The sequence below is a fragment of the Lithobates pipiens genome, unplaced genomic scaffold (genome assembly GCF_037356315.1).
Source record: "Lithobates pipiens isolate NorthernLeopardFrog02 unplaced genomic scaffold, aLitPip1_a1.2 Scaffold_3, whole genome shotgun sequence".
NCBI classification, from domain to species: Eukaryota; Metazoa; Chordata; class Amphibia; order Anura; family Ranidae; genus Lithobates; species Lithobates pipiens.
In genome coordinates this window covers 17,892,925-17,906,910 of record NW_027507790.1, presented here as the reverse complement: position 1 = coordinate 17,906,910, position 13,986 = coordinate 17,892,925, and the positions used below count along the sequence as shown (strand labels likewise).

General features: G+C 43.0%; 1 protein-coding gene across 1 annotated transcript in view; it reads right to left on the bottom strand.

Annotated features, from left to right (window-relative positions):
• The window catches only part of ANKRD13A (ankyrin repeat domain 13A), a 74,322-nt gene that overhangs the window by 56,459 nt on the left and 3,877 nt on the right, over nt 1-13,986 (bottom strand). Inside the window, exon 3 of the mRNA XM_077461342.1 lies at nt 1,313-1,445. Within this exon, the coding sequence (XP_077317468.1) occupies nt 1,313-1,445 (133 nt within the window). The remainder of the gene's footprint in view (nt 1-1,312; nt 1,446-13,986) is intronic.

Below are 13,986 nucleotides of genomic sequence, written 5' to 3'. Positions count from 1 at the left end.
TACTACGTAGTTTTTCAGATCTTTAGTGCCACCCTTTGGGCTACTTCTGCTAACTTCGTGTTAGTAGAAGTTTGGTGAGTGTTGACTCAAGCTTTTCATTTAGTTTCTGAACAGCCGTTCATCAACCAGAATTGTTGCGGAATCAGAGGAGATAACATGTTATTTTTTATTATTGGCCTTGGAGTTATTGCTTTGACCCAAGTCCAGGAACAGTAGGAGGAAGAGGAGTTCTTGGACCAAAAATTGGTTGATTTATTAATTGTGACCAATTATGTCATATGCCTTTGCTGCGGGAGCTCCAGGAGAATAATCCGGATGACTTTTGGAATTATCTCCAGATGACAGACCCCTCCTTTCATCAAATCTTGGCACTGTTGACCCCCTATATTAAGAAGCAGGAAACATGCATGAGGATTTTATTTCGTTTTTTGGTTGAATAATGATTTGATATATTTTCTATATATGTAGATGTAGTACTTTTTGGTCATGTTATATTGGCACATAGCATGTCTAATTGTATTTCTTTTCTTTTTTTAATGCACAATAAAAAAAAAAAAAAAAAAAAAAAAATTGGACAATAAAACTTGTGTGTTTTACTTCAAATGACAGTTTTTGAGTAGGCAGTTACATGTTAAAAAAAATAATAACAAGGGACACCAACAAGTTGTATCTTTGATCTTAAAAACTACGGGATAATGGTGCTGTGGTAATTTGCCCAAATAAAAAAAAAAAAATAAAAAAAAAGAAGTATATTATTCTTGATATCACTACAAAAAAAAAAAAAGCCTTTGAAAATTAGTTTGCCATAACTCCATCGGTATCACTAGCAAAGCAGCTTCATTATGATCCCATTAAAGAAGAGAATGTGCGCTGAACTTCGAGATTTCATAATTTGCCGCGTCACAAATGTTAATTCTCCATTCCAAAGCTAGTTTACAAGACCGACCACTTCTGGCTCGTCCTTGCTTCAGAGTATGCATGTTTCTAATTTGGACTTTTGTCCAATGGACTTGTGTACACACGCTCGGAAAATCTGCCATCCAACATTAGTCCCCGTAAAATCCAATAACAGTTGTCTGATGGAGCCTACAAACGGTTGGATTTTCCGCCAACAGCCTGTCATCGCTCATTTTCCGTCTGGAAATCCAATCGCGTGTACACGGCTTTAAATGCACAAGCTATCAGAACAAGGACAAATAATCCAGATTAGCCTACCACTACACCATTACCTAATCATTTAACCTTGATTGTTTCTTTGTTTTGGAAAAGCATGGGTTTTGGGTTGATGTTAATGATATTTAAAAATACTTACCAGTCCACCCATCCTTGTTTTCTTTCGTGACATCTGCTTTATGCCTCAGGAGGACTCTAGCAGACTCTAGATGTCCAAGTGAAACAGCTAGATGTAATGGACTTCTGCCTCGTGGATCCAGCGACTCTATATCCTATAGTGAATAGGTAAAATGACATACAGAAAAATTACAAATTAAGAAAAGAAAACAGCAATGCGAAAACCATACATGCATAAAATCATTTAAACGCTAAACGCCACTTTCTCAAGAAAATAGATTAACCACTTTAGCCCCGGACCAATTTTCAGCCTAAGGACCAGAGGTCTTTTTACAATTTAAAACCGCACTGCTTTAACTGGTAATTGCGCGGTCATGCAATGTTGTACCCAAACGAAATTTGCGTCCTTTTCTTCCCACAAATAGAGCTTTCTTTTGATGGTATTTGATTGCCTTTGCGATTTTTATTTTTTGCGATATAAATGGAAAAATACCGAAAATTTTGAGAAAAAAAAAAAAAAAAAAAAAAAAGATATTTTCTACTTTTTGTTATAAGAAAAAAATCGAATAAACTCAATTTTAGTCATACATTTAGGGCAAAATGTATTCAGCCACATGTCTTTAGTAAAAAAAAATGTCAATAAGCGTGTATTTATTGGTTTGCGCAAAAAAGTTATAGCGTCTACAAACTAGAGTACATTTTCTGGAATTTACACAGCTTTTAATTTATGACTGCCTATTTCTTGAGGTGCTAAAATGGCAGGGCAGTACAAACCCCCCCCCCCCCCCCAAAATCACCCCATTTTGGAAAGTAGACACCCCAAGGAAATTGCCGAGGGGCAGGTTGAGCCCATTGAATATATTTTTTTTGTCCCAAGTGATTGAATAATGCCAAAAAAAAAAAAAAGTTTACAAAAAGTTGTCACTAAATGATATATTGCTCACACATGCCATAGTTATATGTGGAATTGCACCCCAAAATATATTCTGCTGCTTCTCCTGACTATGGGGATACCACATGTGTGGGACTTTTTGGGAGTCTAGCCGCGTACGGCACCCCGAAATCCAATCACTGCCTTCAGGATTTCTAAGGGTGCAAATTTTTGATTTCACTCCTCACTACCTATCACAGTTTCGAAGGCCATAAAATGCCAAAATAGCACAAACCCCCCCAAATGACCCCATTTTGGAAAGTAGACACCCCAAGCTATTTACTGAGAGGCATGTTGAGTCCATTAAATATTTTATATTTTGCCACAAGTTGCAGGAATATTACAATTTTTTTTTTTTTGCACAAAGTTGTCACTAAATGATATATTGCTCACACATGCTATGGGCAGAAGTCAAATTACACCCCAAAATAAATTCTGCTGCTTCTCTCGAGTACGGGGATACCACATGTGGGGGACTTTTTGGGAGCCTAGCCACGTACGGGACCCAGAAAACCAAGCACTGCCTTCCGGATTTAAATATAAAACGCTACCAAAAAAAACTGTTAGTGATCGCAGGGATCAGGCCTGACTCTGAGATCGCTGCAGTTATGTGTTTAGTGTTTTGGAAGTGACAGTGATCGATCGATACTGCACTTGGGTGGGCTCGGCGGAGGGGCAAAACGCAGGTGCTAGCAGGTATCTGGGCTGATCCCGCTAACAATGCGTTTTTTTGGAAACCTAAACTGCTGGGCACGCTAGTATAGATCTGATCAGATATTGATCTGTTCAGATTCTATACCACTAAGGGAGGTGTATGCTTTGCGCGTGGGTGTTAGCGGTACTGGCACTAACCTAGCGCTGCCTGGGGCGACGCAGACCCTGACCCTAAAACCTAATTGATATCACCCGCCGGGTGATCAGGGGGATAAACCTTTATTGGGTAATAAATGGTGGGTGCCCTGATGCTATAAAAAGCAAACTAACTAACCAGAGTCACCCGTAACACTTATACAGTGATCACTGGTGAAAGGGTTAACTAGGGGCAATCAGGGGGTTCAAATTTTTATTAGGTAGTATATGGGGGTCCCTGGCACTATATAAAAACCTGACGGGGAACCTAAATAACTAACTGGCTAACCAGCGTCACCAGTGACACTTATACTGTGATCGCTGGTGAAAGTGTTAACTAGGGGCAATCAGGGGGTTAAAACCATTATTTGGTAGTATATCGGGGTACCTACCGCTATAAAAACCTGGCGGTGAACCTAAAAAAATAACTAGCTACCTAGCGACACTAGCGACCCTAATGCAGCGATCAGAAAAACGATCGCTTAGTGACACTGGCAAAAGGGGGTGAAAGGGTTAACTAGGGGCAATCAGGGGGTTAAACCTTTATTGGGGGGGTGGCAGGGGGCTACCCTGGACCTAACACTAACTGCCCTGACAGTTTTTATGGTCACAACTGACACTAAATGCAGTGATCAGTAAATAAATGATCACTGCAATCAGTGACACTGATTGGGAGGGTGGGGCATTTGTGTGCCTATGTGTACCTACGTGTCAGTGTAGTGTTGGTGCTCTTACCTTCTCTGTTCTCCTCGCAGTCCGGTCAAAAAGACCGCCCCGAGGAGAATGACATCACTTCTTCCCTGCCTGTCTTTACACTACACAGGCGGGGGAAGCTTCTCATTCGCCAGGAGCGATCAAGAGGGGGATGGCCAGGAACCAACGGCCATCCCCTCATCCCGGGTCGCTCCTGAAGCAAAACGGACCGCCGCATTGCCATGCGGTGGTCCTTAAGTGGTTAAGATAAACTCTAAATCCACCATGCAAGTCTAGCTTCAGGCTCCACCATGCAAGTCTAGCTTCGGGCTTAATTAATTAGTTGTGTATGTGCTCTTAGCAAACTACTCAATATACTGGCCACCACTCTCAATTTTAAAAATGAAAACCTGCATTATGAAACAGGCTAGGTCTTTAAGCTGTCAAGTCACTGGGCAACAGCCAACACTGGAGGGAAATCCCTTTTGCCAGTTATGGCCAAAAGACTGGTTATTTGCGGTTAATCCGGAACAATTAAAACCCATTTAATAGTAAGAGGATTACATTAAGCGGGAATATTACTGTAACACCATACATGAAAAGGAGATTTCAGGCATCTACAATAACACAAGTCACAGAGCAAGTTTAGACTAATTAAAGTGAAAACGCCTAGCCTAATAAGCATGACTGAATTTTCCTTAGTTTACACCACTGATGCTGGAGGTAAATGAAGTTTAAAAAAAAAAAAAATAAATAAATAAAAAAAAAAAAAAAAAAAGGGGGGGGGGGTAGGAGAAGGATCTTTGCTTATCAGATAGGTACTCTTTTAATGCATGTGTGTTAAATATACAGCATGTCCATGAAAACATTGTTATAGACTCATGCCTTTGAACTTAACCAAAACAAATTAAATTTACTTCACTGGTTTACTGGAGATTGGGCTGCTGGCTCTAAACCACTGTTATAAAAAGGTCACTCCTAGCCCTATTGAAGACACTAATTCTGCTGCATTTGCTGTAAATTAGAATTACAACATGGAACATTATAAAACACCTGTATAACGCTGAATAAAAAGTAGGGAGACAATGCTCATATCCTAACTCCAGAGTTGCAGGGGGAATTTTTGCTTTCCTTTTTTTAAATTGTAGTAAAAATTAGAATAAAACATGGAGAACTGGACCAGGTGAGGTTTTATTTTGGCACAAGTGGTAAATCTAGTCCTGATTAACAGATCTAAACATGATCAATGTAGAGTAATAAAAATTAAAAAATAAATAATTAAAAAAAAAGTAAAGAAGATTCTCATTTAAAAGTTATATTTGTATAGGTAAGTTGACGTTAAAAAGAAAATAAATGCACTTTTTTTGTAGTTAAAAATAAATAAATAAATAATAAAAAAGTATTGATTAGAAATATAGGAACCTGTAAAGGGCTGCATTCATGATTGCCAATGTCAGAATCCTCCAAACTGTTAGTTACCTCGGATGACAGTTACTGAAGTCCAATCAACCATGGGGATGCTCACCAGCGCCCTCGCAGTTCATTGTGGAGAGTGGGAGCACACTGATGAATGTACCAGGACTCAGGAGGTGACATCCAGTGTATGAGTGCTGAATACAGACTGCAGAGAGGGGCGAGCAGAGCACAGGGGCACATGGCTGGATGAGACTGAACGTAGCAGGAGGCGAGAGACACACAGTGCTCCGACTCTCTGCATCACACCGCTGTCATACACAGACTCATCAGGGGATCTCACATCATGATCCATCTATGGGCTCGCACTCTGTGCTCTCTCCCACAGTCTGTGATAGGTGCTGCCATAGGAAGTCACCTCCTGCTCTTTACACTATGCCCGGGGCCTCCCTCTGAGTTCACAGGAGCCAGAACTAAAGAAGAGGCATCGAGTAGAAATGCACACTGACAGTAGTGTCTGTCAGCACACATTGAGAACAATGGAAACAACATTGAGTGATATAAACCTGGCATCACGGAACCCTAGTTGAGATACACTGTTTCAGTGGTTGTTAGGGGTTATGGCTGCTCCCATTCATAAAAAGACAACGTATGATCAACTTTTCATGAGCGGTCCAGTCTGAAAATTTTGTGCAGATCAGCGCTAGCAGCCCAATAATAATAACTGCAGCTGATCAGTGAATGCCAACAGTGGGCAAGAATACAATGACACAACAGGGAGGATCCCCCCCATTCACCTCAAACATGTGGATGGGGTAACTTTTTTTTTATTTTTATTTTTTATTTTTTTTAGCAGGGGTTCACTGAAACCTAAAAGCCTTGAGCAATTCTCAGACCCAAGGATGAGCTTAGGAGTGTTCACAACCCGCACTGCAGAGCCCACCAGAAAGTCGGCACTGCACAGCGCTAATCACAGGCAGCGAGACATTTTCCTGATTCGCGGCTGCAGAGATGGAGAAATGTCTCACTGCCTGTAATTAGTGCTGTGCAGTGTCTACTTCCTGGCAGGCTCTGCACGTGCGGGTTACGAACACGCCTGAGCTCATCCTTAGACCCGACTATATAATGACCCGACACCTGTGTAGTGAGCCAGGTTGCAGGTCTCTAGCAAAACCTGGACCCAGGAATGAATGTTCTGATTCAGAACTACAGAATCTGCTAGTTCTGAACCTTGCATTAGCCCTTAATGAAACTCCTGTGTCACCCTTTCCTATAAACTTAGTGACAGAGCCTCTCTCTGTCACAACAAAGTATTGCAGGAACCTTTTCCAAAAAAATCAAACGCTGACTTGCATTGATGATGACAGGCAATATGATATCCCGTGTCATGCAATTCAAGTTGCATCAGAAGTTACACTAGTGTGAACTGGGGCTTAATCTACTTTTAAGAATGGAGCGGTCCAATATTTTCTCTCCAGCACACAAATCCAAACTTCTGTTCCTCTGGAGTGGTTATACCATTGGCCAGTCAATGGCTGTACAGACTGGTAGCCATTGGGCAGCACAGTGGGTGGGTATTAAACCAGCAACCCTAGGGCTGCCAGGCAGATGTGAGAACCACTAGGCTGTAGCTGCTGCCTAGAGTAGAGTAAGATCCCTTTCACACCGAGCTGCCCCAGGCGTCAGTGGTAAAGCGGTGCTATTTTTAGCGGCGCTTTACCGTCGTTTAATATGTCATTATTAAATTGGCACATGATTTTATCTTATTAAGCTTTTTGATTGTTTGTCCTTTCAAGACTGTCCCGATCAGCGCTTACAATTGTGGCTGCCCCAGAATGTATTTACTGTACCTATAGGTAAATATCTCCTAAAAGTGCACCGTTTAGGAGATAATTACTTCTGAAGCCACCAGTGAAGTCACTGGCGCATGCACACTGAAGGAAAGGCATACCGTGTAGCTCCTTCAGACTCTTCCACTGTGAACAGCAGCATGCACACGGGAGTGACGTCATTGCGGCTCATCCAATCAAATAACTGGAGCCCGCCAACATGGAAGGAAGACCGGGTGAGGGTGCAAGGCCTGTCCGCTAGCACATTATAGATTTGCCTTGCAGGTTTTAAAAAAAATTAAAAAAAATAAAATAAAAACAAAAAAAAAAATTGTAGTTTACTACTCCTTTAATAACCAGGCTTTTGGACACCGCATTCAAGTATAACTTTTTTTTATTATTGCACAAAAGATAAAAATAACCTTTAGGCCTCATTCACACGGGTGTACCCATCCATACATATGTGGGCAGGCAGTCCCATCCATATCTATAGGGACGCAGTACCTGCATGATAGAGCTGCATGATTCTGGCTAAAATGAGAATCACAATTTTTTTGCTTAGAAGATAGATCACGATTCTCGCAGCATTTTCGTTTTCATTGAAGTGTATTTTTTCCCACAAAATTGCATTTGAAAGACCGCTGGGCAAATACAGTACGACATAAAATATTGCAGCAATTTCCATTTTATTCCCTAAGGTTATTAAAAAAAAAAAAATATTATATTATAATATAATTTTTTTTTTATATATAATGTTTGGGGGTTCCATGTAATTTTCTAGCAAAAAATATAGATTTTTTACTTAAGAAAGAAGTGTCAGAAAAAGATTTAGACTTTAAGTGGTTAAACTTCCTGCATTTACATGTTGTTGAAAACTTGTCAGACTGCCAGTGCCCAGATTTTTTCTTTACAAACAGAAGTGTATCCCTTTGATCTAAGAAGGAAGTTTAGTTATAATATTTCATATTAAAAACTTAGCAGACTGCCTGGATGTTTTCTTTTGACAGCTGGGAGAGCAGATAAGTCTCTCCACTTGTTATATGAAAGAATCGGCAAACTCTGCAATAGAAATCGTCAGAGGGGTTTGAATTGAGATCACGATTTTTTTTTACGATTAATTATGCAGCTCTACTGCATGGACAAAGCTGTTAGTCCCAATTTGACAACCATGCGGGTCCCAGAACACAAGACGGTGTACGTTTGAGAAAACGCACCCACAAAGCTGTCAGAATGGAACCAACAGCGTCGTTCATGCAGCTGTTGCACCCCAATAGACACAAATAGAACTACCTGTGCATTCCATGTGGGCAAAGCCAGTCCTTCACATGGGTGTACAAATGGGCAAGCCCATGTGAATGCTGCCCAAGACTGAAGGACATACTGTACAAATAAAAAAACAGTAACACTGGACAGAGGGGGGGAGAAGGTGTTTGAACTTGGAGGACCCATTCACACCATTGCTTTGTGATACCATAACCCACAACCTGCAGTAATACAGGTTATATTGCGCAAATGCACTGTAATGGCAATCATTATGAATAGCCTACTAACGCACCTCTAAAACACATGCACGCTGCAAACGCAGTACAGCAAGGCCCTAAGTACAGTGCGTTCTGCTGCAGAATAAAAGCAGCCTGCCCTATTTTCATGTGTGTTGTTGCCTTTCAGCCCAATCATTTAGAGTGCATACATCCCCAAATGCATAGGTGTAAACCAGGCCTTATACACAAGGCAAGACAGACAGGAATTTAACAAAACTGGAGCATCTGTGCATGGCACCCAATCCTTCTAGTTTCAGCTTGTTTTCTTACAATTTGAAAATGAAAACTAGAAGCTAATTGGGCACCATGCACAGATGTTCCAGTTTTGATAAATTAAATAAGTGTATTTGATTGGTTTGCACAAAAGTTATAGCGCCTACAAAATAGGTTATTAACTTATGCCATTTTTATTACTTACTTTTTTTTTTTTTTTTTTTTACTAATAATGGTGGTGATCTGCGATTTTTATCGGGCCTGCAACACTGCGACGGACAGATCGGCTATTTTTGACACTTTTTTGAAACCATTGACATTCATACAGCGATCAGTGCTATAAATAGCCACCGATTACTTTATAAATGTCACTGGCAGGGAAAGTGTTAACACTAAGGGGCGATCAAGGGTTTAAATATGTTCCCTCAGAGTGTGTTGTAACTGGGGGGATGGGACTGACTGGGGGAGGAGACCGATTGGTGTTCCTATATACTAGGAACACACAATCTGTCTCCTCTCCCCTGACAGAATGTGGATGTGTGTTTACACACACACACACACACGCACACACGCACACACACAAAGATCCCCGTTCCTGCTCTATCAGGAGCGATCGCGGGTGCCCGGCGGACATAGGAGCCACCAGGCATGCGCACCTGCTCCTCAGTGACACAGCAGTGCAAACGCTCCCTGTACCCCTTAAAGCGACCGCCATAAAGCTACGGCGATTTGTGCAGGGGAACCATTCTGCTGCCTTATAAGGCGGGCAGTCAGCATGTTGTTAAATAATGCCCTTGTTATAGGCCATTTACATACCTTCTGAAGCCCGACTGCAAAAAAACTCCCAAAGACTACATCTTCCCATCCTGTCTTGTTGCCAAGGGTCGCTCCCAGCTATTATTATTACATGTATTTATATAGCCCCATCGATTTACATAGTGCTTTACTTAGCTGTTACTGCTCACCTTCACCATCACAGGAGTGAGCTCTCAAAATGAAGATGGCGGAAGACTGGCGCACATCACTGGCTGTGTGGGGTGATGTCACTCCTTCACATGCGCAGGAGGCTGTCAATCCAGCACATAGACACCATGGTGGTGATGTAAAGCTGTGCATGTGCAACTTGGTTTACATTGTCATAGAAGACAACAAGGAAGCAGGTAGGTTTATTTTATGCCAGAAGAGACACTGCATGTCTCTTCTGCTATGAAAAGCCTGCCTGCTCGCTGTTTGTTACAGTGGAACTTTAGTTCTGCATTAACTACTTTAACCACTTTCAGACCGGACCATTTTGCTGGTAAATGACCAGAGGTCTTTTTACACTTTGGCACTGCGCTGCTTTAACTGGTAATTGCGCGGTCATGCAATGTTGTACCCAAACAAAATTTGCGTCCTTTTCTTCCCACAAATAGAGCTTTCTTTTGATGGTATTTGATTGCCTCTGCGATTTTTATTTTTTGCGATATAAACGTAAAAAGACCGCAAATTTTGAAAAAAAATGATATTTTCTACTTTTTGTTATTAGAAAAATCCAATAAACTCAATTTTAGTCATACATTTAGGCCAAAATGTATTCAGCCACATGTCTTTGGTAAAAAAAAAGTCAATAATTGTATATTTATTGGTTTGCGCAAAAGTTGTCACATCTACAAACTAAGGTACGTTTTCTGGAATTTACGCAGCTTTTAGTTTACGACTGCCTATCTCATTTCTTGAGGTGCTAAAATGACAGGGCAGTACAAAACCCCCCCAAATGACCCCATTTTGGAAAGTAGACCCCCTAAGGAAATTGATAAGAGGCATGTTGAGCCCATTGAATATTTTATTTTTTTGCCTCAAGCGATTGAATAATGACAAAAAAAAAATTTTTTTTTTTTTTTTACACAAAGTTGTCACTAAATGATATATTGCTCACACATGCTATGGGCGTATGTGAAATGACACCCCAAAATAAATTCTGCTGCTTCTCCTGAGTACGGGGATACCACATATGTGGGACTTTTTGGGAGCCTAGCCGCGTACAGGGCCCCGAAAACCAAGCACCGCCTTCAGGCTTTCTAAGGGCGTAAATTTTTGATTTCACGCCTCACTACCTATTACAGTTTTGAAGGCCATAAAATGCCAAGATGGCACAAAACCCCCACAAATGACCCCATTTTAGAAAGTAGACACCCCAAGCTATTTGCTGAGAGGCATGTTGAGTCCATGGAATATTTTATATTTTGCCACAAGTTGCGGGAAAATTACAAACTTTTTTTTTTTTTTTTTTTTTTTCACAAAGTTGTCACTAAATGATATATTGCTCATGCATGCCATGGGCATATGTGAAATGACACCCCAAAATAAATTCTGCTGCTTCTCCTGAGTACGGGGATACCACATATGTGGGACTTTTTGGGAGCCTAGCCGCGTACGGGGCCCCGAAAACCAAGCACCGCCTTCAGGCTTTCTAAGGGCGTAATTTTTTGAGTTCACTTCTCACTACCTATTACAGTTTTGAAGGCCATAAAATGCCAAGATGGCACAAAACCCCCACAAATGACCCCATTTTAGAAAGTAGACACCCCAAGCTATTTGCTGAGAGGCATGTTGAGTCCATGGAATATTTTATATTTTGCCACAAGTTGCGGGAAAATTACAAACTTTTTTTTTTTTTCACAAAGTTGTCACTAAATGATATATTGCTCACGCATGCCATGGGCATATGTGAAATGACACCCCAAAATAAATTCTGCTGCTTCTCCTGAGTACGGGGATACCACATATGTGGGACTTTTTGGGAGCCTAGCCGCGTACGGGGCCCCAAAAACCAAGCACCGCCTTCAGGCTTTCTAAGGGCGTTACAGTTTTGAAGGCCATAAAATGCCAAGATGGCACAAACCCCCCCCCCCCCCAAATGACCCCATTTTAGAAAGTAGACACCCCTAAATTTAGGGGTACACTAGTGAGACTAGGTAATAAATGGCGGGTGCCCTGAAACTATAAAAAAATAACTAACCAACCAGCGTCACCTGTAACAGTTATATGGTGATCACTGGTGAAAGGGTTAACTAGGGGGCAATCAGGGGGCTTTATGCGGTAGTATATGGGGGTCCCTGGCGCTATAAAAAGCTGCGGCGAACCTAAATACCTACCTGCCTAACTAGCGTCACCTGTGACACTAATACAGCGATCAGAAAAACGATCGCTTATTAGGCTGGGTTCACACTGGAGCGATGCGGGAACGCCACGAATGCGCGGCGGGTTCCCGCATCGCATGCCTCCCGGCGGCAGTTCACACTGCCCTATGCGAACTGCTGGGAGTGTCAGTGAAATGTTAATGACACCCCCAGATCAGTTCGCATATCGCAGTGCGATCTGCAAACTTGGATCGCATGGTGTGAACACCCATGCGATCCGATTCTGCTGCGGACCAAAAAAAGGGTCCCGTGCGAGTTTGCGGCGGGTGCGGCGGGTGCGACACGAATTCAGCCATACTATCTGTATAGCTGAACTCGAATCGCACAGAGATCGGATGTGATTTGCACTGCAGTGCGGTGCGAATCACATCCGTTCTCATAAACCGCTGCAATGTGAACCCAGCCTTAGTGACACTGGCGACGGGGGGTGATCACGGGGTTAAACCTTTATTGGGGGGGTTAGGGGGGTACCTTAGAACTAAAGGGGGCTAACCCTAACTGCCCTAACAGTTATTAGTCACAAATGACACCTGCCGGGTGATCAGGGGGTTAAACCTTTATTAGGTAATAAATGGCGGGTGCCCTGAAACTATAAAAAAATAACTAACCAACCAGCGTCACCTGTAACAGTTATATGGTGATCACTGGTGAAAGGGTTAACTAGGGGGCAATCAGGGGGCTTTATGCGGTAGTATATGGGGGTCCCTAGCGCTATAAAAAGCTGCGGCGAACCTAAATACCTACCTGCCTAACTAGCGTCACCTGTGACACTAATACGGCGATCAGAAAAATGATCGCTTATTAGGCTGGGTTCACACTGGAGCGATGCGGAAACGCCGCGAATCCGCGGCGGGTTCCCGCATCGCATGCCTCCCGGCGGCAGTTCACACTGCCCTATGCGAACTGCTGGGAGTGTCAGTGAAATGTTACTGACACCCCCAGATCAGTTCGCATATCGCAGTGCGATCTGCAAACTCGGATCGCATGGTGTGAACACCCATGCGATCCGATTCTGCTGCGGGCCAAAAAAAGGGTCCCGTGCGAATTTGCGGCGGGTGCGGCGGGTGTGGCGGGTGCGGCGGGTGCGGCGAATGGCTGAACTCGAATCGCACAGAGATCGGATGTGATTTGCACTGCAGTGCGGTGCGAATCACATTCGTTCTCATAAACCGCTGCAATGTGAACCCAGCCTTAGTGACACTGGCGACGGGGGGTGATCACGGGGTTAAACCTTTATTGGGGGGGTTAGGGGGGTACATTAGAACTAAAGGGGGCTAACCCTAACTGCCCTAACAGTTATTACAGTCACAAATGACACCAATGCAAAAAAAAAAAATAAAAAAAAAAAAATGACATTGGTGTCACTGTGACTGGGGGGCAGGGGTAATTGGGGGGGTGATCGGGGGGTAAAGGGGGGGTGTGAGTGTGCCTGGCATGTTCTACTGTGTGTGGGATGTGTTGGTGCAACTCACTGATCCGCTCTCCTCCGTGTCGGAACGAAAAATACCGACACGGAGGAGAGAATACATCACTTCCTCTCCTGTGTTTACATTACAGGAGAGGAAGTGATGTCACCGGGGATTTCCATTCGTCGGGAGCGATCGCGAGGGGGTGGCCATGAATGAATGGCCGTCCCCTCGTCCGGGATCGCTCCCGAACGAAAACCGACCGCCGCAGGCACCGGGCGGGGGCCCGATCGGGCCCCCGACCCGCGGGAGGCAAATCACGTACATATACGTGCTTATGCCTGCCCGTGCCATTCTGCCGACGTACATCGGCGTTAGGCGGTCGGCAAGTGGTTAAAGGAGTTGTAAATCGTTTTTCACCTTAATGCATGGGTTCCCCCCCAGTCCATTACCATGTTTTTGCAAATTACTTACTGTTTAAAGAAACTTTAAAAAAACAAACAAACAAAAAAAAAAAAAAAAAAAACTTGTTTCCAGGGGTAAGGCAGCGCCATCTTAAAGTGGGGTTCCACCCTAAAGTGGAACCTCCGCTAATCGGAACCCTTCCCCCCTCCGGTGTCACAATTGGCACCTTACAGGGGG